The sequence below is a fragment of the Chelonia mydas genome, chromosome 17 (assembly GCF_015237465.2).
Source record: "Chelonia mydas isolate rCheMyd1 chromosome 17, rCheMyd1.pri.v2, whole genome shotgun sequence".
Lineage (NCBI taxonomy): Eukaryota > Metazoa > Chordata > Testudines > Cheloniidae > Chelonia > Chelonia mydas.
Window position 1 is genome coordinate 2,709,530 of NC_051257.2, and position 27,788 is coordinate 2,737,317.

At 47.7% G+C, this 27,788-nt stretch overlaps 3 protein-coding genes and 1 long non-coding RNA gene across 6 annotated transcripts in view; 2 read left to right on the plus strand and 2 right to left on the minus strand.

The window, feature by feature from the left end:
• BLMH (bleomycin hydrolase) overlaps positions 1-1,557 on the minus strand; it is a 31,251-nt gene extending 29,694 nt beyond the window's left edge. Inside the window, exons 1-2 of one of the 2 annotated variants that reach the window (XM_037880583.2) lie at positions 1,050-1,557; positions 1-198 (exon numbers count right to left, since the gene is read on the minus strand). In XM_037880583.2, coding sequence (XP_037736511.1) covers positions 1-198; positions 1,050-1,203 — 352 coding nt within the window. In that variant the 5' untranslated portion in view covers positions 1,204-1,557. Of the gene's footprint in view, positions 202-1,049 lie in introns of both variants that reach the window. The other variant, XM_037880582.2, reaches the window with a different exon arrangement.
• Positions 186-3,485, plus strand: LOC122463232. The gene is made up of 2 exons (XR_006286396.1): positions 186-313; positions 1,787-3,485. It is a non-coding gene; the product is annotated as an uncharacterized LOC122463232 (long non-coding RNA).
• Positions 3,372-26,451, minus strand: TMIGD1 (transmembrane and immunoglobulin domain containing 1). Of its 2 annotated transcripts, none has more exons than XM_037880584.2 (7): positions 26,315-26,451; positions 11,502-11,602; positions 10,059-10,337; positions 8,385-8,663; positions 6,560-6,663; positions 5,497-5,537; positions 3,372-4,415 (listed from the first exon to the last, which is right to left on the minus strand). In XM_037880584.2, exons 1-7 carry the CDS (start codon positions 26,395-26,397, stop codon positions 4,412-4,414), a joined length of 891 nt encoding a protein of 296 aa, XP_037736512.1. In that variant the 5' UTR covers positions 26,398-26,451; the 3' UTR covers positions 3,372-4,411. The 2 variants fall into 2 exon arrangements, with proteins under 2 accessions (XP_037736512.1, XP_043387406.1); XM_043531471.1 differs by lacking the exon at positions 26,315-26,451 and adding an exon at positions 11,891-12,008.
• Positions 25,373-27,788, plus strand: part of CPD (carboxypeptidase D) — a 36,500-nt gene continuing 34,084 nt past the window's right edge. The window contains exon 1 of the mRNA XM_007057759.4: positions 25,373-26,073. Coding sequence (XP_007057821.3) covers positions 25,439-26,073 — 635 coding nt within the window. The 5' untranslated portion in view covers positions 25,373-25,438. The remainder of the gene's footprint in view (positions 26,074-27,788) is intronic.

Here is a 27,788-nt window from a genome sequence, read left to right on the forward strand (position 1 = left end):
CTGAGTTTTTCTGGTTAGTGACTGGCTTGCCTTCTACAGGCACGGTATGCTGGAACACGTGCACCGTCTCCTGCACCACTTGCCGATTGAGACACACTTCCAGTGGGTCACTGGTGGTTGCAACATTTCGAGCAAGCAAGAACTGTGGTGTTGACTCCAGATTTTTGGTGAAAGCCACGATCTTTTCCAAGCTGAGCCCTACTGAGCAAAGCAACGCATGTCGCATCACACAGGCTGAGCGAGGCAGCCCTGGCATGTGCGGTCAGAGCCCCGAGGGGTCACCCTACCTGAGAGCATGGAAATGGCTAACAAGGTACCTGGGGAAATTCCCTGCTGAGGGCACCCAAGAGGAGCCCAGGGTCAGACACCAGCCGGTCAAGCTCTGCCTGCAGCTGGGTGCCCCCACAGTGCTGACACCCCTTATCCTAAGTGCCCCTGCCCCCCAGGTCCTCCTGCATGCCCCCGTCCCCACCCCCTGTGTGCCCCTGCATGCCCCATTCTCCGCGTACTGGTGACCCAGCTCCCCAGGTCCCCCTGCATGCCCCCCGGGTACAGGTGTCCCCGCCCCCCCTGCATTCCCCCCCACCCCAGGGACCAGTGACCCAGCTCCCCGGGTCCCCCTGCATGCCCCCCGGGTACAGGTGTCCCCACCCCCCCTACATTCCCCCCCACCCCAGGGACCGGTGACCCAGCTCCCCCTGCATGCCCCCCGGGTACAGGTGTCCCCGCCCCCCCTACATTCCCCCCCACCCCAGGGACCGGTGACCCAGCTCCCCGGGTCCCCCTGCATGCCCCCCCCACTCCATCCTCTGGGGACCCGTGTCCCCGCATGTCCGTCCCCCTACATACCCCCCCCCCGGGTCCCGGCTCTCCGGGTCCCCCTGCATGCCCCCCCCGCCCCATCCTCCGGGGACCCGTGTCCCCGCCCCCCCGGACCCCCTACATGCCCCCCCCCGGTCCCGGCTCTCCGGGTCCCCCCGCATGCCATGTGCCCCTCCCCCTTCCAGCGGGGCAGCCCCGCGCCCCCAGCCGGCCCCGGTCTCGCTTACCCGGGGCGTTCATGGCGGGACCGGCGGCGGCGGCCCGGGCAGAAGCAGGCCGGCGGCGGGGACGGAGGAGGCTCTTATAGCCCCGGCACCGGAAGCAGGAAGCGCAGCCGAAGCCGGCGAGGCGGGCGGGAGGACGGCGCGCGGAGACGGACATTCCACGCCGCTGGCGTTGCGCGGGCTCCCGACGCGGGCGGGGCCCCCGCCAGGCTCCTCCCGGGGCCCAGCCCTGCCTTGCTGTCAAAGGGGCCGCGCCCAGCCCCTCCCGGCCCGCAGCTCGATTTGTGCAGTGGGGGTGCTGAGCGCCATTGAGCCAAACCGTAGCCCCCCCTGTGTGTGATGGAAACACAGGCAGCAGCAGCGCCCCCACTTACAGCACCTAGGCCTGCTGCAGCCTCCCCCCACCCTGCCAAGCAGCGCAGGGTCTGGGCTGGGGCGGGCAGAGACCCCTGGGCCTGCAGCAGCAAAGCCAGGGCTCAGCTCTTGCCCGTGCAGCCTCAAACCACCCACCCAGCTGGGTGGGGGTGGCAGGCACGTAGCTATGCCCTTTTAGGGTTGCCCCTAGGCCCTGCACAGGGACCTCCCCTGTTTCTGCATCGCTGCGTAACAGGTTCCAGAGTTGCTGAGTGCTGGGGAAAGCACCGAGAAACACCCCTGTTTTGGGTGACGACCATAATGAATATCAGGAAGTGGGGTGGGGCGGAAGTGCTAAGAAAAGTCCCTTATTTTTTTAAATACAGTGTTGGCACCCCTACTTCGCAGGAGAACCGGGGCGTATGCCTGGACGGAAATGAGGCAAGCTTGTCCAAACAGGCCAGCAGCACAGCACTTTACAGACAGCTCTTTTTCCAAGCGTTCATTGCTATGATTTCATTTAAACAGTTGTGAACAGACAAATTCCCAGAGTTTTAAACAGAACATCAAAATACCTTACATAGATTATTTAAAAAACAAACCAGCGTTCCTTACAATCTGATGTCTCAGACTACTGCCATGCCATCAAATTTTTCAAAGTTGGTCATTCTCAGATAACCTTTCAGTCAAGCCTCTTTTGTAGTTCAGTGAGCCACTTTTATATGGCTCATTGATGTCAACCTTTAGCTCCTGATTGCTCGCTGGCAGGAGGAGCGCTGCCTCAACTCTTTCACCTGTACAGATGCAGGGTATCAGAGACTTCACTGGGACGTTAACTCCATGACTCCTGGATCCAGAGATGGGTCTCTGCACTTGTCACAGTGCTGATGATTTGGGTGTGTAGTTATGCAAGTGAAATAACATTTGACAGGGAAGACAGTGTGTGGATTACAAAAATTATGAACTTGTATCTCTTGGGGGTATATTTATGCTTCTCCATCTCTTGTTTATCTGTTTTCCCAAGTTTTATTTTTCAAGTGTTTAAGGGGAAATCTGCCCATGACTACCCATTTATGTCTGTAGATGAGGTTCTTTGTGCAAAAGCAAAGTATTTCATTAGATTGTGCAGTTTGGTTGTTGTGTCAGGAACTTGCTGTTGGTAAATTTCCTTTTCATTTCCCAACATCTTATTTCAATATTTCTGTTCAAGTTAATGATAGGTGCAGGAAAAGGCGCATCCTGTCCCGAGCAAACAGCATGCATAACCAATCTGACTCGTGGCAGTCAGTATGAAGAAATCTTTCCCCATGCAAGGGGGTGACAACAGAGCACAACCAAAACTACAGTCTCAATACCAAGTAGGCTCTGTAGCTGCTGCACTTGTATTCCAAGGGGAGAACAGACCATCACTCTGTTTTTTCACAGATCCGTTGGTCCGGTCTCACCCCAAAATTCCCCTGCATGCTGGAGCACAGTAAGGCCTCACAGAGCACATCCCTGTGGTGCAGAGGGAGGATGGAACCCTTCCACTGGGCCCACAACCCTACACTCATTCCCTGAACAGAATCACAAGAGTTCACTTTCTAGTTGATGGCTTTGGAATTGGGTCCGGATTTGCAGGGATAATGAGCATCCACAACCCTCACCGAGATCAGTGGGAGCTGCAGGCTGTCAGCATCTCTGCAATTTAGAGGCAAATCAACTAATTATAAATTCATAGCATTTATACAGCACTTTTCAATCTTGTAGTGAAAAATAGCTAGTCAGGCTTAGTAAAGGGGATTACTCATTGCATACAAAGCAATTTAAATTATCGTGTGTAATAAAGAGAATTTGTTTGTACTAAAGTTCTTATGCTGCAATGTTCCCTGAAAGCTAGTTAATGTTAAATTGGCAGGGATAGTGTCACTCCATCAATCAAGGACAGACTCAATTTTATAGTGGTTGAGAAACTCCTTCCTGCTGAGTAACACTACCTTTCCACTTTCTGAGAAGGATATTTGCCCATCAGTGACTGGAAGTTATTTATAGCACATGGGGTATGTATACCGAGTCAAACTGTGATGAGTCTTTAAAAGTTTGCGGGAATCTTGTGAAAAATTTTCTGCTGGTATGTTGCATGGTCAGTGGGGAAAGGGGAGATGACCCCTCAATTTTACAACTGGAGAGTTTATTCTAAAACTGTTGTTTATTTTAACACAGTGTTTGTGAAAGGTATTAGAGTGACTGCCCCAGGCCCTGAAATCCATTGTTCCAAAGAAGGGGGCACAGTGGAGGCAGCAGCAGTACTGGCTTCATCTACTGTACTACCTGGGTGCCTCAACCCTGGCTGGAAGGGGCCAGCTCTAGGGGTGAGTCCCTATGGGTGATTCAGGCCTTTGCCTTTCTGCGGGGACTAGCAGCAAAGGAGAAAATGAGTGCCCGGTGTGCTGATGGCCATGTACCGGGAATTGGACGGAGACCCATTAAACGACATTTGGTCGCAGTGGGCCATGGAGGGAGCTAAACCAGCATACAAGAGATTTTCTTTCTTATTACCTAACTACTGAGCTGTTGAGCCCCCAAGGCTTCCCTTTCTTAAGAAATTATCCGCTACTGGTATTTGTGCACTCGACATCAAACTCTTTGGGTTGTGGGAACATAATTTCCATGGCAACTCATTGTGACTTCCTAATGAACAGGAACAGACTCCTAAGAAATAATGATCCTGATTACATGCAAACATCCTTTAGGAATAAAAATGGAGGCAGACCAAAAGGAAGCAATGTAGTCATCCTCTCCCCATCCCCCCCATTAATGTGTTCAAAGCAGCAGGTTAGAATCAACATACATAAAGAACCATTTACGTTTTGAAAGGATCATTGTGTAAAATAACAATAAATATAGACGGAACTGTATGAACTAGAGTAACTGTTGCAATGCATAATGGCTAATCCCATCCCTTAACACAACGGCATATGTCTTGCTACAGATGATGCTTCTTAGGTGCACAAAGTAACCTCAGGATTTCTTCACCTGGAGTAAAATGAAAAGGATAGATGTAAATCACGGTCTGATGTAAGGCAAAGTGGGCTGAATTCACCCTGAGCTATGCCAAAGTGCATGTCCAAAATATTTTAGCAGGGAAGCAAACTACAAGGGACAGCTTTGGTGCTCACTTCCCCTTCAACCTCTCAGAGTCACCCTCTGTCGTCATTCATGGCCAGAGCCACAAACTGGATTGGGCATGTGATCTGCGGGGAGTAGTACTTGACTCTCCATGCTGCTCTTCCCACGAGGTTGAAATACCCCCGGTACAAGTAATCTACGAAGGGGAAAGGGGAGGTGCAGGCACCTGACCAGAATAATACTTTTGCAGTATTATTTTGCATCTGCTTTGACAGCAAAAAGGACCTGGACTTGGTCATTTTCAGTTTGTCTTAGTATCATCTTGTTTCATGTGGGCTGTCAAGGCTTAAAGAAGGAAACTATGGATCTTTGATACCTGTTGCATTCTGCATATGTTACAGAACAGCTAATGAAATGTTCTGTACCTCAAGCTAATTAACTCACATCCATGGTGTTTACTAATATTAGCTGCATTAATAATAATAATATTACTGGAACACCTTTCATCTAAAGATTTCAAAGTACTTTACAAACATTAATAGAATAAGCCTCACAACACTGCTGTTAGGTAAGGAAGTAAGATTGTTTCCACTTCATATTCTATTACAGAGACACAAACAGATGAACAATTAGTGACTTTCTCAGTGACTCAGCAAGTCCGTATCAGAGCCATGTGTCTTCTCTAGCCACTAGCCCATGCTGCCTTCCCTCCGTTTTTATACTATGTTGTCTTCCTCTTAGCAGCACCTTTAAGTACACTGATTGAAACTGGCAAAGGAGAAGAAAGGGTCCCTTAAGCATCTGATAATGAACAGCACAAAGCATCATTAAGTCCTCCCATGCTCTTCTCTGTTGGCAACACTGCCTCCCACTTATTCGTGTTAAGAGAATAAAACACCCTACAGTGGAACTCAGCAGGAGGGGCTTTCATTCGAAAACCCATTTACGCAAGACTGCCTATATACAAATCATTGACTCAGATACTTACAGAGCTGTTTCACCTGGTGTTTGTTTTGTCTTTTTGAAGCACTAAAATTAAACACAAGCAACACAATCTTGTCATTATTGTATTTCTGAATGAAAGGCTTTTACTAAGTATATTCATAACTTACATTAGTACTGCTCCTTTCATCCCACCTGGCCCCAAATGGAATATACAGGAATCACTTCACCTCCCACTGATATGCAGCCACCTCTGGGGATGGGTTATAACAGTTCTCAGAACAGTATACAGCAACACTACACAACAGTATCGGACAGAAAACTGCAGAAAATGCACCATAATTGTTCAAACTGAAAAGCAGACAGGACAGCACCTGTACTTTTGTGAAAAATGCCAGGGGTGGAAAGGATTCCAACTTGATATCAGAAAGATGGTATGTCTGCCACCCAGCCGGAGTGCATGAGATCAGTACAGGCAGGGCTGGATTTCCAATTAGGCACAGTAGGCATGTGCCCAGGGGCACTCATGTTCTAGGGGTGCCTAAAAGTTAAAAGTGGATTAAAAGTTTCATTTTTTATAGAAAATACGAGGTCAGCTGTAGGCAGGGGGAGCGCTGAAGATGCTGTGCCTAGGGGAATATAAGGGGTAAATTCGGCCGGAGAGAAGAGTGCCATTTCCTGAATATCCAACAGACTGTTTTACTTCAGAGTCTCCCGTCTAGTAACCCAGCCTGGCCTTGCCATAGCGTGCAAGTGTTACCAGGACCACAGCCCAAGCCTAGGCTGTGGTTCATGTAGGCTATCCCTGATAAACAGGAAGGAGGATGACCATTCGGAGTTTGTCATTTCTGTATATGGCAAATTACAATATCTTCTCTCACAACAAAACACACCTATGTGCACCCCCACATTAGCGAGACTCGAGTGTTATATGACCTGTATATACCACCTTTCTGGGTCTATTTCTAAGTCCAAGACAATAGAAGTGTTGTGTTAAGCCTCACCTCCCCTCACTCAGAAAATAACGCTGAGATTAAACAAAGCTTTTTCTTAACAGCAGCTGTGCTGACTCATTATGATGATTTCTGATTCATTGATGCTTTTGTTACCTTAAATATTTTTTCTCTTCGAGCCACAATTCCAAAAATTACAGTGAGTAAAACCACCACGATGGCAGCAATAATGGCCTCCAAGGGAAAACCCGGTTTTCTATCTGTTGGAAGGGGGAAAAAAACACCCATTTGGATACTGGACAGATTGATACACTTCTATAAAGCAAGTCATTTTAGAGATGTCCAAAAAAGAGCAGGTGGTTTCTTCCTGTCCCTGTCTACACAGTGACCTGAACTGTGCTAAAAACGGAGGTCAAAAACTGTTGTAATGCATGGGATATTCATGTGGTTCTGACATTCAAAAAGAAAGATGCAAACAACAAACAGCCAGACATTTTTACTGGACTAACTGGAAAAATTAATTGGTGGCCACTCCAGCAGGTTCTCCGGCTAGGCCATCAGGCCATGGACACAGAGTAAGATGTGCAGTAGTGTTTCCTGACACCTCCAGTACAGCTGTTTTTATGATGGTTCTAGGGATAGGAGAGAATGGCTTGTGGGCAGCCCTGCAGCCAGAAAACCATGTATTTATTAGAATGAGAGGTGGGAAACTGCAGCCCTAAGATCGCTGTAGATTATTAGGAAAACATATGCAACAGATCCCTACTGTGGCACCTTTGTATTCTGTAAATTGATACAATTCAAATGTATCCTCTTATTTGTGTGTCAACAACCCAATTAAGGGATGGGAGAAAATTACTGATTTCTTTCTAAACAGGGCATAGCTTCTTGCTTTTGAAACAAATGTCTCAACAGCTATTTTCAGCAGAGAATCTTCACATTGTTTTACATCCTTTAAAAAAACAAAAACAACTAGCCTTCTTGGGAGAGGCCAGTAGTCTGAGCAGAAGCCAAAGTTAGTATTCCTGGATTTTGTTCTCAATTCTGATTTTGTCTTTGCCACTGCCTTGTGCTGGGCAAGACCCGGTGCCTCGTTCTACCTCATTTTCCCCATTTGTAAAATGCGAATAAGAATATCCCCCTTCAAAGGTGAGCTTTGTGGCTTAATTAACATTTATCAAGCCACCTGAGATCTTCCATTGCATCATGCTGTCTATGCACAAATTATAATTGTTATACTTCATCCAGTTTTTCGGCCAATCAGCATGTGAGCTTTGTGTCAGCCTATTTCTAGCTGTTGCTCCACCTGGCCCTGGCCCCAACCTGCTATTCAAAGCACTGATGTGTCATTGCCCTACTTACTTCAAATAAAATGTCCTGTTTACAACCACCCCTGCTCTAATTTCTACTGAATTCCATTGAGGGAAAAGAACAAGTTATTATATATTGTTTGCATTACAGTCGTGCCAGATTTTTCCACTCGTCATCGGGCTAATTGTGCTGGGCACTGTGCAAACATGAAAGAAGAGACAGTGCCTGCCCCAAAGTGTTTATAATCTAGTTCCCTGATGCTGCAAATGGATCCACGCTCCTGTGGCTGAACTGAGCCTCGCCAACTTAAACAGGGCTCTTCACTGGCACAGGGATTTGCCATTATGGACTGCACTGCAGTATTGGGGCCTGTATAAAGTATAACATTTTGCTCAGGGCAACTAATAACTGCTGGGATTCAAGTTGGCCAATGTGCATGAATTTAAAGAAGGGACTGGAATGCTTTGAAAATTTTAATGCACACAGCTGGCTTCAGGAGATCAGAAGGTGAGATGCAGCCCCTTCAGATTACACACTCCAAATACTTTTAAATAACTGGTGGAACAGGAAAAGCATTTAATGCTGCTCTAGCCTTCTAAGTATTAACCAGTCAGGTGCATAAGCCAAGCTATTGTTTCTATGCACTTAGATGCACACTCATTAGTGTTACCTTCAACTGTCAGGTGGAACTCCTTTTTCATCCCTCCAAGAACAGATTTAGCCTCACAAGTGTATGTTCCATTGTCAGATTTTTCTACTTTCTTGATAGTCAGCTGGAAGACCTCACTAGTATGGTATATCTGATAACGATCTTTCTTCAGGATCAGGGTGCTGTTGTCTTTATACCAAACCATTTCAGCTTGAGGGTTGGAATTCACATTGCAAGTCAGCTTCACATCATTCTTTTCTTCTACTGGAGGAGGGTCTTCCCCAGTTAGGAGAGGGGGAACTGTTCACAATAACCAGTTATTTTAATTACAAAGTTACCAGAACCACAAACACCTACTTACTATTTAAGGGAAAAGGAGTTCCCCTTAAACATTTCTGATGCATGCACAAATAACAATGATGATGAATAGCAGTTCTGTAACCCTTCACAGCACTACTTGAGCAAACTGGGCAGTCATCATTAGAAACAGTAATTTCCAGACATAATTTTAAAAGGGAGTCCTGACTACTTTTCAAAACACCAATATAAAACACTTCGCTGCTACAGCTTTTAGCAGTCTTTCCTACGAGCTGTACTAGTGTTAAATTTCATTCTGTCATAACATCAAATATTACAGTGAGAAATCTAAACTGGATGCATTGTAGGATCTGAATTTAGCTTATTTAATAGCTTTCCCATGCACTGCTAAACACTGCTGGAACATGATACATTTGGAGCAGAGGAAGTGGGGCTGGACAGAGCAGGAGAGAGAACAGACACCACCAAGGAGGGGGGCGAGATTGATCACATGACATCTTCCATCTGGAGGCACAGTTGGCCACCTTTATGTCTTCAAAGCTTCAGGCATCACCTTTCAGCTCTTTCACTGAATAAAAGCTTGTTTTTTACAGCGTAATAACTAATGCCTATTAACCATCATGCTGCAAAATCCTAGTGGAGTCAAAGGGCAGGTAGTTTTTGACATGATGTAGCTAGGCGAGATCAATCCTACATCTCCCACCCACGGCTGAGCTCACCTAGCTACATCCCGGTAAAAGCTGAAGTGCTGTATGTCTCCTAGGGTTTGACAGTGGGAAGGCTAACACACATCAGTTATCCTTTTTTTATTTATTATTTATTTTTTATATTTTTTGCAGTGAAGACATAGCCAAAGGCACTCATGGCTCCTGGTTCAGGGCATAGGCCACTCACCAGCAGGTGTCTGGAGTTTAGGTGCATCAGGAGGATTTTATATATTCCTCTAGCATCGCACAGTGGCCACTGCAGCAGAGAGGATACCAGAGGAGACGGGTCATTTTTGTGCTCTGATTCTTTTGTTCCCCTCTCTTTTCAAGCCGGAGTCTAGGTGGAGGAGGCAACAATGTCTAGTCAATCTACTTCTTAATCAAGGGCCTCATCCAGCTCCCACTGAAAAAAACTGAAAGGCCCCGCATTGATTTAAATGAAAGTCAGATCAGGCTTGAAGGTTTTGTTTACGCTAGGGAAAAAGTGTATTTTGAACACATTAGCGAACACCTAACATCAGCTAACACTTTTTCCTAGAGAAGACAGGGCAAAAGAATATAGAACAGTTGGGCATGGACTTCACCTAGTGAGCAGCCCCTGGGTGTGCTAAACCCACTGATCTCACACTGCCATAGCTATTTTGCATAATCAGCCCTCCCATTAACTCACACTGGACATCCAGAGTCACCGAGATCTGAATGGACTCGTTCCGCACCAGCTTGCAGGTAAAGCTGACTCCATTGTCGGTCTTAGAGACTGGAAGGATGCAGATGTTAGTGGTATTAATTTTATTGCCATCTTTCATGTTCACAGTCCCACTGTCTCGGTACCAGCGTAATTCCTCCGCCCTGCTGCTGTTATGTACAGTGCACCACAGGGACTCTTCACGGCCAGGCTTTGTGGATAGTATTTGGTTATCAGAACGATTGTTTATAGCCAGCTCCACACCTGGGAAGTGAAATGGACATGGTGGGTTTCACAATCTGTACCTTTTGCACAGGCCAGGACAATATGAATAATTACCAGGCCGCTCTGACAATGCCCAGGCCCCGGAAAGCAGGTTAAGAATGGAGTTGTCAGACTTAAATCTAAGAACCACCGTTTCTAAAGCAGCTTCTCAAACTGCAGCAACAATTGTTCAGGCACAACTTGTGTTTTATTTATTTAGATTTACAAAAAAGACACAAAGGTACCTGCCCTAAGCTGTCAGCCTTCTAAAATTGCAAGCAAACGCAGGGCCCTGACGCTGCAGCTGACTGCATGGGTGCAGGAACCTAGGCTGCGAAGAAAAACCCTACCAGCCACCACCATATATAGCAGTGATGTATTAGCCCCTCCAGCAAAAGGAAACAATAAAGACAAATACTTCACCCTCCCTGAAATACTATGTGTGCTCAGTTTTCACAGCCAGGCTTTTATGCACTCAATTTTTCATGCTCATGTTTTTATGTGCTCATTTTTTTGATTGTCTCAAGTTGCATTTGTGAGTATAACTGGGTAGTTATATCACCAGCTACATCTGCACTGGCTTCAGTAGAGTTTTGCTGTTCAAGGACTGCAGAGTCAGATTCTAAGCTTGGAGCCTTAGGACATTTTCACTGGGAAAAATAATCCCTGTGGGAGATAAGTTGTCATTATCTCCGAAACTCAAGACTCTAGTTCCCGTTATGTCTTAATTAACTGAAAAAGTCAGTTGAAAATGCAAAGGCAATTGTGCTCTTGGGGCACAAAAATAACCTGAGACCATGATTCTCTTGTTTGGTACTCCTAGATAGCGAAAGCATTCAGACTTTTCGTTTTTCACGTATTGTTCAAATAATGGAGTCCTCTGATTTTTGTACTCTTTGAGTTCACCAGTCTCATTTAGTGTGAATGACACTTTTTAAAATGGTGAATTCTCTTCATTCTCTCTGGTTGCTCACGACGCTGTATTGAGCAGATCAGTTCTTTCTATGTGTAGCCTATTTAGGACCGATTACTACAATATAGGAAATGTAGGATCCAGCTGTAGCACATCGCCCTGGACACTACCCAGTGACAGGTGTCAAGCAGAGCATCAGGAGATATTAAGAAGCTCAGACAAATAAGCTGCAGCTTTTCTTTGCTGCTTACCTGTGACTAGACACGGAAAAAGTAAAACTGCAAGGACAGGTACTCCATAAAGGGTGGGTAGGCGGCTCTTCTGGGCCATCTCTGATATACTCAGGTGGGATCTGTTGGATAGAGAGTCATAGTTCTGTGAATACTGCAAGCATGGGATAATTATACATTGCTATCACACATTCCGAGTAAAGCCCTCCCAGAAAGGCCCTTCACAGGCACTGATGGGCAGGTGGGGCCCTGAGGAGGAAGTTGTATTAGTTTCTTGTTGGTTGTACTCCATAAGCAACTGGTCCTTAAATCGTTAGCCCCTTCCTCAGAAATAATTTTTTTCCTAGCAATGCTAAGTTACTTCTGTGGCAGAGGTCCTTTCTCTTGGGATATCTAACCCTGCTGCTTACCTTGGGGAGAGTCTGTGAAGAGGCTTCTCCTGTTCAGAAATGCACAACACTTTCCCCATCTCATTTATAAGGGTTGAACTGTAATGTTTTTATTGTAGTTCAGTGTCAAGTGAGTCTGATAAACTGGGGTCAAGGTCTTGTTCCTTCACTGAATTTCTGAGTACACAAAACACCAGTTAGAAAATAAGGACTCTTCCTGCACTGCTCACTGTTTTATGGGACTAGCTGAGGCAATGAGTAACTAACAGGAAAGTTCCTGGGTCAGCCATTGCTGATCTCAACCAAAAATAAGGCATGTTTCCTTCTCAGCTTTCCTCATGTTGTTGGGGCCTGCATTCATTCAAGCCAGTGGGAGCTTTGTTCCAGACCTCGACAACTGGGGCAGGAGCCCATCCCATTCTTTCCCTTTCTCCCACCGCGGAGCCATTCGTAGTCCCTGGGACTGCATGCAGGAGTGAGGTTACTGGGAATTGGCTCAAACTCTGAAACGTATGTTTGGAGATCGGAGAGCAGGGTCACTGCAGTGACCTAGAAACTACAAATGAGTCCCCTCCGCCCCCATAAGTTCGGCCAATACACTTCAGTCCTGAAGAGCACCAGGCCTTGATATTCCACTCCTGGGACTGACCCCACCCCAGCCCTCTGCTGGGGCACGTCACTGCTGACCCGCAGTGCCCTGTCTTATTTCTGCTCTCCCAGCGCTGCGCCCAATTCCCCCACTCTCTCAGTGAACCCCAGTGCTGCATTGTGGCTCCCCCTGCTATTCCAGACTCCTCCAAGCTGGAAACACCTATTTTTCAGTTAGCTCAGCCACTGGGGCCAGCCCTGATGTTACGGTGGATACAACTGTGTTGAATTCCAGGGAGTTCCGGCTGCTTACAAGGCTGGATTTGTCTCCATGTGTTTCGAAGCAGCACTTTGGGGGCACAGCTGAAACCCATGGTGCTAAGGGAAGATGGCATTTTGAATATTCTCAGCACACCTTAGCAGGACAAAGGTGATAACTATAAACCACTAGGTCCTTACCAATCCTGACCCTGAATGGAATGTCCCACTGACGTCGATGGGCCTGTGGGTGCTCAGCACCTCTCTGGATCAGGCTTATCATAAACCTGGGATCAGAAACTGGCTACAGTGGGCCATAAAATGCATTTCATAGGCAGGAAAGGGACCCTGGACAAGGTGGACTATGTTCGACCCACTCAGCAGAGAGCACCAGTAGGTTTGGAGAGCTGCTGTATGGCTTTGCTGTTGACAGGACACTAGAGGGTGCCAGTGCACAAAATACTATGTATTAGTAGCGCTGTACATTGGTTCATCTGTTGGAAAAATCCACGGACAACAAGAAGCCGTTTTCAGGGAACATTTTTTATTTGATGCCTACCCAAGGTGCTTTGGAGAGAGGAGTCAGAGTGGGGCCTGTTTCTGACATCTCCTCCTGGATGTCTAGCTGCCAACCCTAGCTCAGCATGGCTAAAACAGAGCATGGGTGCCATTCAGGTAGGGCAGAGAGGGGCTGCAGCCCCCCTGAGTTTTGTACCCCCACGCTGCTTACTCCCCCCCCACCCCCCACCAGCCAGGAGTAATGTGGCTCATTCTCCCCCCCACACCAGCTGGCTCTTCTTTGCTCAGCCAATAGGAATGCAGAGGTGTATCTGGCAGAACCAATAGCAGGGCTGGGAGCTTCTGCAGCACTTTTTTCAAATTCATTTTCCTGAAGCTCTGGCTTAGGTCAGAAGATGCTTGCTGCAGATTTCATCATGACCTGCCATTCACCTTCCAGGGGTGACATGTTACAAAGCTGCTCTGAGCAGGAGGTGGGACTAGATGACCTCCTGAGGTCCCTTCCACCCCTGATCTTCTGAAAGGCAGGAGCCAGCCCCTTATGACACCAATAGACGGAGAACTGCTCGGGAGGGGCAGGGGCTGCTGTCCCAGGCACATTCAGGGGATCATTATCCCCACAGAGAGGCCAGCTCTGGACGTTTCAGGCTGCAAGAGCCATGCTGAAGAATGACCACCTGGGATTTTCCCCTGCTGTCAAGAAACAAACGTGCTCTCACACCACCAATACTGTTGAAATGACACTTAAAACTTCCTATCTTTTCCAACTCTTTAATTTTCCAGTGAATGGCAGTACCCCAGTGCGGCCATTTATTCTGCCATTTAGTGCCACGTGTCTGCGGGAGTCTTTCTTTGCCAGCAGTAGGGTTTGGGTCAGGTCCATAGGCTGTGATACAGTAACACTGATCTCTCTCAGGTTTCAGAGTAACAGCCGTGTTAGTCTGTATTTGCAAAAAGAAAAGGAGTACTTGTGGCACCTTAGAGACTAACCAATTTATTTGAGCATAAGCTTTTGTGAGCTACAGCTCACTTCATCGGATGCATACTGTGGAAAGTATAGAAGATCTTATTATATACACACAAAAAGCATTAAAAAATACGTCCTTCCACCCCACTCTCCTGCTGGTAATAGCTTATCTAAAGTGATCACTCTCCTTACAATGTGTCTGATAATCAAGTTGGGCCATTTCCAGCACAAATCCAGGTTTTCTCACCCCCCCACTCCCCCAAACTCACTCTCCTGCTGTTACCAGCTATTACCAGATAAGCTATTACCAGCAGGAGAGTGAGTTTGTCGGGGGCGGGGGGGGGGGTGAGAAAACCTGGATTTGTGCTGGAAATGGCCCAACTTGATTATCAGACACATTGTAAGGAGAGTGATCACTTTAGATAAGCTATTACCAGCAGGAGAGTGGGGTGGGAGGAGGTATGTTTTCATGCTTTTTGTGTGTATATAATAAGATCTTCTACACTTTCCACAGTATGCATCCGATGAAGTGAGCTGTAGCTCACGAGAGCTTATGCTCAAATAAATTGGTTAGTCTCTAAGGTGCCACAAGTCCTCCTGATCTCTCTGTGAATGCTGGGATTTTACCAAATCTCCCCAGCGTGGGGGTGCACTTTTCTAGGACCTTTTTCCCAGATACCTTTTGAGGAGCTTCTGCCCCTGGACTGCTGCTCTCCAGCAGCCATTTTGCAGCTTTCCACTGTATGTCCTCTTCCGGCTGGGAAATATTCTTATCTCCTGTTGCACTTACTCTTTAACATTCCTGAGGGTGGCAGAGTCTCACAGATCAGTGAGTTTCATGGAGGTGATGTTTATTCTATCAAACCCTTACAGCAACACCCCAGAAATCTACTTCCACCTTAATCCGCTGTATTTATCGTAACTATTTGCGTAAACCCTTCAGTGAACGTAACCCTAAGCCAATCTGAACAAGTTGTAAGATTTGGCTGCCAAAATGTGTTTGTTATAGATCTACACTGCTAACATCCATCCTTTAATTATAGTCTAGATAGTAAAAAGAATGAGAAGTACCTTAGAGACTAACAAATTTATTTGTGGCACCTTAGAGACTAACAAATTTATTTGAGCATAAGCTTTCATGGCCTAAAACCCACTTCATCGGATGCATGCAGTGGAAAATACAGTAGGAAGATATATATATACACTGAGAACATGAAACAATGGGTGTTGTCATACCCACTATAAGGAGAGTGATCAGGTAAGGTGAGCTATTATCAGCAGGAAAAAAAAAAACCTTTTGTAGTGATAATCAGGATGGCCCATTTCCAACAGTTGACAAGAAGGTGTGAGTAACAGTAGGGGGGGAAAATAAACATGGGGAAATATAATGTGTAATGACCCATCCACTCCCAGTCTTTATTCAAGCCTAATTTAATGGTGTCCAGTTTGCAAATTAATTCCAATTCAGCAGTTTCTCGTTGGAGTCTGTTTTTGAAGTTTTTTTTGTTGAAATATTGCCACTTTTAGGTCTGTAATTGAGTGACCAGGGAGATTGAAGTGTTCTCTGACTGGTTTTTGAATGTTATAATTCTTGATGTCTGATTTGTGTCCATTTATTCTTTTACATAGAGGCTGTCCGGTTTGGCCAATGTACATGGCAGAGGGGCATTTCTGGCATGTGATGGCATGTATCACATTGGTAGATGTGCAGGTGAACGAGCCTCTGATAGTGTGGCTGATGTGATTAGGCCCTATGATGGTGTCCTCTGAATAGATACGTTGACAGAGTTGGCAACGGGCTTTGTTGCAAGGATAGGTTCCTGGGTTAGTGTTTTTGTTGTGTGGTGTGTCGTTGCTGGTGAGTATTTGCTTCAGGTTGGGGGGCTGTCTGTAAGCAAGGACTGGCCTGTCTCCCAAGATCTGTGAGAGTGATGGGTCGTCCTTCAGGATAGGTTGTAGATCCTTGATGATGTGCTGGAGAGGTTTTAGTCGGGGGCTGAAGGTGAAGGCTAGTGGCGTTCTGTTACTTTCTTTGTTGGGCCTGTCCTGTAGTAGGTGACTTCTGGGTACTCTTCTGGCTCTGTCAGTCTGTTACCTCACTTCAGCAGGTGGGTATTGTAGTTGTAAGAATGCTTGATAGAGATCTTGTAGGTGTTTGTTTCTGTCTGAGGGATTGGAGCAAATGCGGTTGTATCGTAGAGCTTGGCTGTAGACAATGGATCATTTGGTGTGGTCTGGATGAAAGCTGGAGGCATGTAGGTAAGTATAGCGGTCAGTAGGTTTACTGTATAGGGTGGTGTTTATGTGAACATTGCTAATTAGCACTGTAGTGTCCAGGAAGTGGATCTCTTGTATGGACTGGTCCAGGCTGAGGTTGATGGTGGGAGGGAAATTGTTGAAATCATGGTGGAATTCCTCAAGGGCTTCTTTTCCATGGTCCAGATGATGAAAATGTCATCAATGTAGCGCAAGTAGAGTAGGGGCGTTAGGGGATGAGAGCTGAGGAAGCGTTGTTCTAAGTCAGCCATAAAAATGTTGGCATACTGTGGGGCCATGCGGGTACCCATAGCAGTGCCGCTGATTTGAAGGTATACATTGTCCCCAAATGTGAAATAGTTATGGGTGAGGACAAAGTCACAAAGTTCAGCCACCAGGTTTGCCGTGACATTATTGGGGATAGTGTTCCTGACGGCTTGTAGTCCATCTTTGTGTGGAATGTTGGCGTAGAGGGCTTCTACATCCATAGCGGCCAGGATGGTGTTTTCAGGAAGATCACCAATGGATTGCAGTTGCCTCAGGAAGTCAGTGGTGTCTCAAAGATAGCTGGGAGTGCTGGTAGCATAGGGCTTGAGGAGAGAGTCTACACAGCCAGACAATCCTGCTCTCAGGGTGCCAATGCCTGAGATGATGGGGCATCCAGGATTTCCAGGTTTATGGATCTTGGGTAGCAGATAGAATACCCCTGATCGGGGTTCCAGGGGTGTGTCTGTGCAGATTTGTTCTTGTGCTTTTTCAGGGAGTTTCTTGAGCAGATGGTGTAGTTTCTTTTGGTAGCCCTCAGTGGGATCAGAGGGTAATAGCTTGTAGAAAGTGGTGTTGGAGAGCTGCCTAGCACCCTCTTGTTCATATTCCGACCTATTCATGATGACAACAGCACTTCCTTTGTCAGCCTTTTTGATTATGATGTCAGCGTTGTTTCTGAGGCTGTGGATGGCATTGTGTTCTGCACGGCTAGATAGTGATTCTTTTTAAAGGCATAGACCCCAGTGTTAATAAAAAAATTGTTTAAATAACTAGATTGGGCTTTTTTGGGGCTAGTTTTTAAGTCACTGTGGACTATTGATGCAGTAGAAAATAGCCCCGGGAATCATGGTTAAAGTTGTCCGTCCCCCCCCCCCCCCCCCCGGCTACCAAAATCTGAAATGGTGCCCCTGAAACAAAGCCCTCAAACTTTCCCCAAAGCCCTCCCCACACCCTCCCTTCTTGAGCACTGTGGACAACACCACCATCCTCTCTGTCACTCAGGCCTGTATCCTGGGTGTCATCTTTCACTCGGCCCTCTCTCTTGACCCTCACACCTAGGCTCACAGATTCTTTCTAGATAATATTTCTATGATATGGCCTTTCCTGTCCATCCACACAGCTAAAACTCTTGTCCAGGCTCTCATCAGCTCATGTCTTGATTATTGCAACATCCTTTTCTCTGGCCTTGACAAATGCAACCTTGCTCCCACTCATATCTATTTAAAATGCTGCTGCAAAGATCATTGCTTTGACCATGTGACTCCTCTCTGCATCCCTCCACTGGCTTTGCCTTTCCTACAGCATCAAACATACGCTACTTGTCTTCACTTTCAGGGCCCCTGCCGGCCTTCCCTACCCTACCTATCAGCTCTCATTCACTGTCAGGAAGCTGACTCCCACCTCCGATTGGTCCCTGATGCCAGCCTCCCTCACCCACTTGTTAAATTGTCAACAAGCACCTAAAATTGAAAGGCGGAAAATTTCAAACTGACAAGAGTCGATATTTTTTTGTATATAATGTGTGCACACAGATAGCCTTTCAAACATGTTGCCACAGGATATCATGAAGACCTAGAGCAGGGATCGGCAACCTTTGGCACGTGGCCTGTCAGGGAAATCTGCTGGCGGGCTGGGACGGTTTGTTTACCTGCAGCGTCTTCAGGTTTGGCCGATCAGAGCTCCCACTGGCCGTGGTTCGCCGTTCCAGGACAATGGGGGTTGTGGGAAGCAGCGGCCAGCACATCCCAGAAAAAGTTTATTTTCTGTTTGGTGTCCTAGACTCTGACTTCAAACATTAGACCTAGTTTAGGCCAGATTTGATCATTCAGAACATCCATAATTGAATAATGAAATATATGACCTTTCTATCTTTTATAGATAAAAAACATTCAAGCTTTCCTTGAGAAATGGTTTGCGAACTGAAACCTGCCCTTGGAGTTAGATGTGTAATGGGATATGCAAAAACATGCATAATCTAGGATTGAGATATTGGTTAATTTGTCAAGCAAAGAATCTGTCAAGCGTAGCATTAATCCCATTCCCAGGAAAATGTTCTCACAATAGTGCCTCAGGTGTTGCTCAGAGGTTATTGGCATCTTCCCAATCATTCCAGTTCCCTGATTGTAATCCTATTTTAATACATGGTGCAGCGTATTTTGCAACAACATTTACGTCATGAGTGCAACCAACTCTATTCTCTCCATTTGCCGAACGTCAGTGTTAAGAAGTAAAGCCCCTGAGTAAAGCCACGAATATACTTAGCACAACATCCCCCTTCCACCAAACCTTCTCTTATTCCCCCCCGCCCATTTTTGTTAAGCCATTACAGTGCATCATTGTTGCCCCAGGAAGATTCAGAACTCATGCAGCATCTGGCTTCCACTGTGAGATGTATAGATAGCCAATATGCCTTGAATATATTGTTAATAACTACAGTTGCTGTTGGCCCTTACAGCAGGAAAGCTGTTGCTCTATTCCACTGTCAAGGATACAAAACAAGATTACAAGTAGGGTGACCAGACAGCAATTGTGAAAAAATGAGACAGGGGATGGGGGGTAATAGGAGCCTATATAAGAAAAAGACCCCAAAATCAGGACTGTCCCTATAAAATCGGGACATCTGGTCACCCTAATTACAGGTAGTACCTCTGTTTGCTCAGAATGGCACACCAGCAATCCACATTTTAAACCATGAGACACAATGTCTGGGGAATACCATATAAGTGAAGCTGGATGCTCCATTCCCCCAGAATTGGAAGGGAGAAGTTTAACCAAAGCCTTCAAGCTATGGTTAATCACACAACTTAATATATGGATAGAACTTCCTCTCTCTCTCTGTCTGGCTACAGGGAACCTCTCTAGGGGCTGGTGGACAAGAGTGACACCTGGTTTTCCTATGCAGAGTGGCAACTGTGTCCTGGAGAAGTTTCACAGGGCAGTACAGGAACTAAGTTAAAACAGTTAAGAATGCTAACTAGGTGACGTACAAAAAGAGAGAAATTATATGGATTAAACTTCCTGATAGCTCAAGAAATCCAAACCATCTAGCTTTCACCCCAAATCTGTCTTATTCCTTCAATAGGCACGGCTGCACAGAGGTTTTGGGGGGCCTGGAGGAGAAGCAGGGCTGGAGAGCAAGCCCACCTGACACTCACCCTACAGTGGCAACTCCTGTCCCACAGGGCTGGGCCTGACTCTCTGCTCCGGGTGTTGTGACCTGGCACCTGAGGTTGCACCACTCAGGTTTGGCCTGGCCTGGCCTGGGGGACCCTGTCACTATGTCTCTTGTTGGGTGTAAATCCTGAAGGATGTGAGGTACAAGTATTACATCTAATCAAAGAGTATATGGACAATGTCCAGTAAAAGTAGAGGAACTATAAGGGATGTCTAAATGTTTATTGAGTCTAGAAATGACAGGAATTGTGTGGCATTAGAAGGAGAATAAATGTATTGAAAGATATAAACCCTAACCAGCAAATACATTTGAAATATTAAAAGAAATTGCTTTTAAAAGGGAGGGGAGAATTCCAATAAATAATAGGAGTTAACAGAGAAAATACAATCCTTGAAATGAATAAAACATAAAAAAAAGGCTCATAGAAATATGTTCTACATTGATCCCAGCTAGTGGATATTGATGGAAGTAGCAGACAGAACAGTAATCTGAGACCAGCTGGCAAGTGTCCAGTAGTCCAGAGTGTCACCCCCACCAATAAACCCGGAGAACAGGGTATATGAACTGAGGCCACAGGAAACTCATTTCTTCCCCACACCCCTGACCAACAAAAGTTTTACCAACAAAAGTGCTACTGTAGACATGGCCTTAGATTTCAGCTTTAAAATGTAACTGGTGCCTTGGCAAATTAATAAAACTGACCCCTGTTCATGCTTACACTCCCACCCCCACAATGAGACTCCCCAGTTTTCCATGTGGTTAAACCAAGATACAAGGAAATGACTTTCCATGGTCATGGTGAGAGTCTGGCTTAGCATGATCTGATGTCATGTTCCTCCTGGCTCTCAGTACTTTTGCTTGCTAGACAACAGGGCTTCCACCGCTGAAGGTCTGGGCTCATCTTCAAGTGTTTTGGCTGGCCCTGGGCTTCTGAGATTCGGAAAATCCCACCCCTTCATTCTGGAGCTAGCTGACTCCCTTTGCTCTCTTAGATCTTGTCCTGTTTTGACAATGACCCTTTCTATGTGTTCAGAAGAGCAGGACAATGAGATAAAAGGATGCTCAAGTGTAGTGGAAGCATTCCCTATGCTTTGCCTGATTTTGTGTGATTCTGACGGCCCATAGAGCAAGAATTAGGAAATTGTCCCCAAACCTTTTTCTGCAAAGCTGCTCATGTGTGACTGCTGCTGTTCCACCTGGACAGGAGGTGCTTTTGCCTCCTATGAACTTTCATCTCCAATGAGACTTTCTTGAAAGAATTTGCTTCTTTGAAGGGGTCTGGAATGCTGTTGGTCCAAACTAATTGACTTTGCCCAATATTCATTATTGTTTCCCCTGCCTTGAAATGGGAATTAATGAAGGTTTGGGTGAATGATATATGAAAGGTCTGTCTTAGTGTCAACCTGTACATACCTTTGTATCTCTTCTGAAACACTCTTTTGAAACTACCTCCAATACAGCAGGTTCTACAACAATACAAAGTGACATCAAGAATGTTCCTGTCTCCCATGAGGCCTGATGGACTGATCTTGGAGGTTATGCCATGCAGGTCAAGCAGCATCTGTGCATTTCCTTAAGCAGCCAAAACACCAGGGGAAGTATCATCTTCCAGCCTTTGGTAACATCAGACCAGCTATTTGTGAAGGCAGGAAAGCCCCACACATCGTTGTCGTACTGCTGTCTCTCTGTGGCCAGGGTCTCTATTTTCTGTTTTCTATTGGATTCTTTTATTGACAGGCAGTGACTCTGCTGTAGCTGCTTAAGGTGATATGCCACTTGTCATACACAGAAATATCACTGACTTTAGTCTGTACTTTGCTGTCCCTCTGGTAGGGCAGTCATTCCAGAGAGCTTGCAGTGTTGCTATAGCTGTGTTGGTCCCAGTAGATTAGAGACACAAGGGGGGTGAGGTAATATCTTTGATGGGACCAACTTGTGTTGGTGAGAGAGACAAGCTTTTGAGCTACACAGAGCTCTGTGTAACTTGAAAGCTTTTCTTTCACCCCCAGAAGTTGGTCCAATAAAAGATATTCCAGAGAGTGACAGAATCTCTGCTCATCTTACTTAGGAGCCTAGTCTGCTCTTGATGCATAGAGATTTATGTGCAGTTTAGGGAGTTACCAGAGTAAGCCGAGATAAAAATAGACACATCAAGCTGCCTTTTCCCAGCCTTGAGTGTGAGGCTGACGTTAACCAAATGATTCCTCTTTAATTTCACCTAGATAGAGTTCTAATGCTCCGCCTCTTATTCAATCTTCTTAGTATTACTATGGAAAATTGGAACTGTAAACCGCAGAAAGGGCAACAATGTTTTTGTCCATATTTCACAGAGTTCACCTTTGTTCCTAGTTATAAGGTCCCTTCTGAGTTACTGTGGGCTGGTAAGGACTTTTATGATTTTACTGTGTTCACTGACAAACAGACTCTCATGGTGCTCCTTTTTTAAAGAAGAAATATTATGTCTTTGTACAAAGTAAATCTTGCAAATCTTTCCCTCTTGTCTGATTTTTATGATAAGGGAATATAAAAATATCTGGTGAAACCTTGTCACATTTCAGTGGTCCCTTCTTTGAACTGGACAGATTTCCTGTAATATTTATTACTATAAGTGAAACATGATTCATAGAATCTGCTTGCATCTAAATGGCTCTGAATTTCTTTGAGCAAAGGCTTTCTAGGGCTACTTCAAGAGATATTTTCAAAGGGGCTGAGGCCCAGCCTTCCTTCTTGCAAATGCAGTTTGAATTTTGCATAAACTGAACCTATGCTGTGAACCTGCCAGATGGATTTGCAGGTGCAAATCAGAGTTCTTACACCTCCAACTAGCTGACTTGCTGTGACGTTATTGATGTGAACTGGGACCGTATAGATCATTCTTGCAACCAAAGTCCTGTAGTTGCACCAAATCTTGTATAAAGGGGGTCAAATAAGGTGTCTAAGACAAGGTTATGGTTGGCTGGTTATGATTATGCTATCTGTTTGCATGTATCATTTTTGTATTTAAAGTTATAAGTATTGGCTCTATACTGTCTGTAGTTCAAACTTGTGCTATGCCTCTGGGTGACACCCCAGACAAGTTGGTCTCAGCTCTGCCTAGCCTGCTGGATGGCCCATTGAGGGCCATCAGCTATAACACTGACCCACTGAGAGAAGCAAGTGACTCAGCAAGGCATGCAAGGACCTGCCTATGAACAGAATTCTGAGGTTTTTCCATGCCTTGTGATGGGCAGCTTGTCTCTGGGACAAAGAAAGAAAGACCACATGGCAAGAGACTATAAAAAGCTGCTGCAGCTCCTCCATCTTGTCTTCAATCCTGCTTCTTACCTCTGGAGGGACTTTGCTCTACACAAAGGACTGATGACCCATCCCAGCTGGGGATGTTCTCCAGAGACTTGATTTGAATCGGCAGTTTATTTTATCACTGCCGCAAGCCTGAACTAAGAACTTTGCCATTGCTGTATGTCAGTGATTCCATTTAACCAATTCTAGCTCTCATCGATATCTTTTTCCTTTTATGAATAAACCTTTCGATTTTAGATTCTAAAGGATTGGCAACAGCGTGATTTGTGGGTAAGATCTGATTGGTATATTGACCTGCATCTGGGACTTGGTCCTTTGGGATGGAGAGAACCATTTTTCTTTTACGGGGTATTGGTTTTCATAACCATTTGTCCCCACAACGAGTGGCACTGGTGGTGATACTGGGAAACTGGAGTGTCTGTAGGAATTGCTTGTGTGACTTGTGGTTAGCCAGTGGGGTAAAACTAAAGTCCTCTCTGTCTCGCTGGTTTGGTCTGCCTTAGAGGTGGAAAAACCCCAGCCCTGCTTTAAGCAATTTGTCCTGAATTGGCGCTCTCAGTTGGGTCCCACCAGAACCAGCATCGTTACACTTGCACACGCAATTAGGTTGTTAGAAGTGCAATTATTATTATTTATGTGGTTCCATAGATGGGATGCTTTGTCCTGGGCTTTGAGATCTGCCTTTTCCCAGAGAAGCACAGCTGTCATAGTGTCTCATAGATTGAAATCTGGTATTTGATGTAGTTGGGGCTTGATCCATTAATTGCTTTGAAAATCAGGACCAAGGCCTCAAACTATGCTTACAATGGCCTGAGCCCTGGAGAAAGTCAGCGGCCACATTCTGTACTAGCTGGTCATCTGTGCTTAGCAAGGAGTCAAACAGGACGCTGGGGCTTTGCACCACTCTGCTGAATGGGGGCTGTCATAGGCGCCAACTTCTCCTATTGCCAGTGGGTGCTGGACCCCACCCGCCCCAACTCCACCCCTGCCCCACCCTGTCCTGCCCCTGCCCCGCCCCCATTCCAACCCTTTCCCCAAAGTCCCACCCCAATTCTGCTTCTTCCCTGCCCCTATTGGACTCCTTCCGCAAATCCCCGCCCCAGCCCCGCCTCCTCCCCTGAGCGCAGGGCTCCTCCCCCAGCTCCTTGGGCCGCCGAACAGCTGTTTTGTGGCGGCAGGTGCTGGGAGGAGAAGCGGGCCGGGGGCGCTCAGGGGAGGAGGCGGAGGCGCGGGGAGCTGGGGCGGAGTGGGGCGCTTGGCTGCCGGGGGGTGCAGGGCACCCCCCAGCCCCGGAGCACCCCAGGAGTCGGGGCCTGTGGGCCTCGGGGTGGAAAGTGGGGACAGCCTCCTGCTCGGGGGGCGGGGGCGCCCCACTTCCCGGCCAGGCTGCGGGCCCTGGGGCTGGGGTTGAGTCTGCGGAAGAGAGGAGCGAGGCGGGAGTCGGGGGCAGCCTCCGGCTCCCTGAAGGGCGGCTCCAGAGCGGACGGAGCCGGGCTGGTCTCGGGGAGGCGGCCGACAGGGCGGGGAGCAGGGTCTCCAGTGGCCGCGGGGGCGGTCGAGGCGGGAGACTAGGGAGCGCTGGAAGGGGGCTCCCTGGGGCGGTGACGGGGAACAAGCCCCGCGCCCAGCACCCTCACCCGGCCGGCCCCGCGGGGGGATCGCGAGCGTGGTCCCGAACACCCGTGTCCACCTGAGGGGCCGCGCCGCGCGGGGGGCACTGCCCCTTTAAGGTTGGCCACGCCCTCTTGGTGACGTTCCCAACACCGGTTTTTTTAATACACCTGGCCTGGACCGGCGCCTTACCCCGCCCAGGCTGCCTCATTGGTCCATCTCTCGCCCCGCCCATCCCAGTCCTCTCCTCCTCCATTGGCACGTTACCTCTCCGTTCGCTCCGCCCTTCCCAGTCTCCTCCTTCCCCATTGGTGCCTTTCCCCTTTCTCTCGTCCTCTCCTCCCTCATTGGACCCCCCGGTCCGCTGCGTGCCGGCCTCCGCCGTCCCATTGGTACTCCTCATCAGTCCCTGCCCTCCCATTCGTCACCTCCTCCGCCGTCCCTGTTTCTGCCCTTCCATTGGCCAGCTCCTCAGACGTTCTTGCCCCTCCATTGGTCACCTCCTCAGCTGTCCCCGCCCCTGCCCTCCTATTGGCCGCCGGCCCCACGGCCCGCCCCCCCCCCCAGGTCTGTGGTGCGGGTGCGGCGGCGGCGGCAGGGCCCTGCGTGTGGCCGCGCGTCTCTCCCGATGGCCGGGCGGCTCGTGCTGTGGCTGCTGCTCGGGCTGGGCCCGGCGGGCGGCGCCCACATCAAGAAGGCGGAGGCGGCGGCGGGCGAGGCCCCGGCCCCGGGCTACCTGCGGGCGGCCGAGCTGGGCGCGGCGCTGCGGGCGCTGGCCGAGGGGGCCCCGCCCGGCCTGGCCCGGCTCTTCAGCATCGGGCAGTCGGGGGAGGGGCGGCCGCTGTGGGTGCTGCGCCTGACGGCCGGGCTGGAGCCCGCGCGGCCGGGGGCGGACCCGGGCGGGGCCCCGATCCCCGGCCGCCCGCAGGTCAAGCTGGTGGGGAACATGCACGGCGACGAGCCGCTGGGCCGGCCGCTGCTGCTGCGCCTGGCCCGGGAGCTGGTGTCGGGCTGGGCCCGCGGGGACCCCCGGGCCGGCCGCCTCCTCAACGCCACCGACCTCTACCTGCTGCCCAGCCTCAACCCCGACGGCTTCGAGCGGGCCCGCGAGGGCGACTGCAGCGGGGCGGCCCCGGGCGGCCGGGAGAACAGCCGCGGCCAGGACCTGAACCGCAGCTTCCCTGACCAGTTCGCGTCGGCCCCGCCCGACCTGGAGCCCGTGCCCGAGGTGCGGGCCCTGATCGCCTGGATGCAGCGCAACAAGTGAGTGGGGGGAGCCCGGGGCGGGCTGAAGGTGCTTTGTCTGTATGTGAAATTTTGGCCTGGCTGAGGAGGGGTCTGGGCCCAAGGGGCGAGGACCTCCGGCTCACAGCCCGTGGGTCCTGCCTGGGCTTTGGGAGGGGCTGCATGGGGATAACTGTGGGGAGAGAGGTTGATGTTGCGGTGGGGGCTGGAAGTAGGTAGTGGCGCTAATGGTCAAGGCGTTGTAATACGTTTTCCTTACCCTGAAGTCTCCTGTGATTCTGTCTGCATTGTACCAGCCCCCTCTGGCTCCCTTTGTGCTGTCGTCGGAGGCTGCTGGGACATCTAGCTACTTGGCTCTGGCTTCTTATGTGCTGCCTTGTGCAGCAGACCTCTTATGAATGGAACAGTGGGGCATTTTACTGTTTAACTAAACAAAGGCCCACGTGCACCTGGCAGAGAAACCATGTTGGTTTCTTTACAGACAACTGCACTTAAAGGACCACGAGCAATGTGTTTTTCCTGGCTAATCCAAACAGGCCAACAGTAACTTAAACTATTCATGTTGACTTCTCCTTCTTCACAGCAAGCTAAATGAGTGCTCAGTTAACAGATAAACTTATTTTCAGGATGTGCTTCATTCACCTTAAAAAGAAAAGGAGGACTTGTGGCACCTTAGAGACTAACCAATTTATTTGAGCATGAGCTTTCGTGAGCTACAGCTCACTTCATCGGATGTATGCATCTGATGAAGTGAGCTGTAGCTCACGAAAGCTCATGCTCAAATAAATTGGTTAGTCTCTAAGGTGCCACAAGTCCTCCTTTTCTTTTTGCGAATACAGACTAACACGGCTGTTACTCATTCACCTTAAGACCATTGGTGACCTTTGCTTTTGGTCATGTGTTGTTAACTCTCCTCGTGATTAACTGTCTGCTCTTTAGCAGTATGAACCAAACGTGTTGCTTAATACCTGCAGGTGCTCAAATACTGAGGTCTGGTATGAACTGTGGCAGGCAGAGTGTCCACCTTTCCTCCACCATAATAAATTTTCCCTGTATTACTTCTTGCTGTTGTTGGATAGAGAATTCTTGCTAAATGTTTCTAGATGTAGGTCTTGATCCTGCAAATGTTTATGCATGTCAGTAGTTGTGTTGAGTGTTTGTGGGCCTAGAATAGTGCATTAGCCTTTCGGCTCCTGATTGGAGCAAAGGAAGGGAAATGCACCAATAAGCTTATTTGTCTGGAGTAGTGCTGCCTGTGAGGGGGGATAGCTAGCTAAATTGGGTTATGAAAGTCTAGTTCTGTCTTTTCTGGGACTGTCTCATTTGCTATGAGTTTCCTGAATGAATTTGTAAAAGAAAATAATGATTAGATTGTGTAGGATTCTGTTACCTTTTTGAAGATAAATCTGAAGAGAATTACAGAATCGGTACTGTGGAACATGTAATGCCATTGCATAAGGTGTGTGGAACAGGAGTGCACAGATTTTTGTTGTGAGTCTCTGGAAAATGAGTATGACAGCTATGTATTTGCTAATGAGAAATACATTCTGATCAGGCATGATTTGATAGACCGAAACAAATTATATAGATTTTCCAAAGTCTGAGAGAGAGAGAAATTAAGGTCTGATTGACCACTTCACCATAATAAAGGACTCTTGAAAAAACCTGTGTTAGTACTCCTTGGTTATTTTGGCTAAGCTGGTCAGCAGAAACACAATAGCAACTGTGATAAG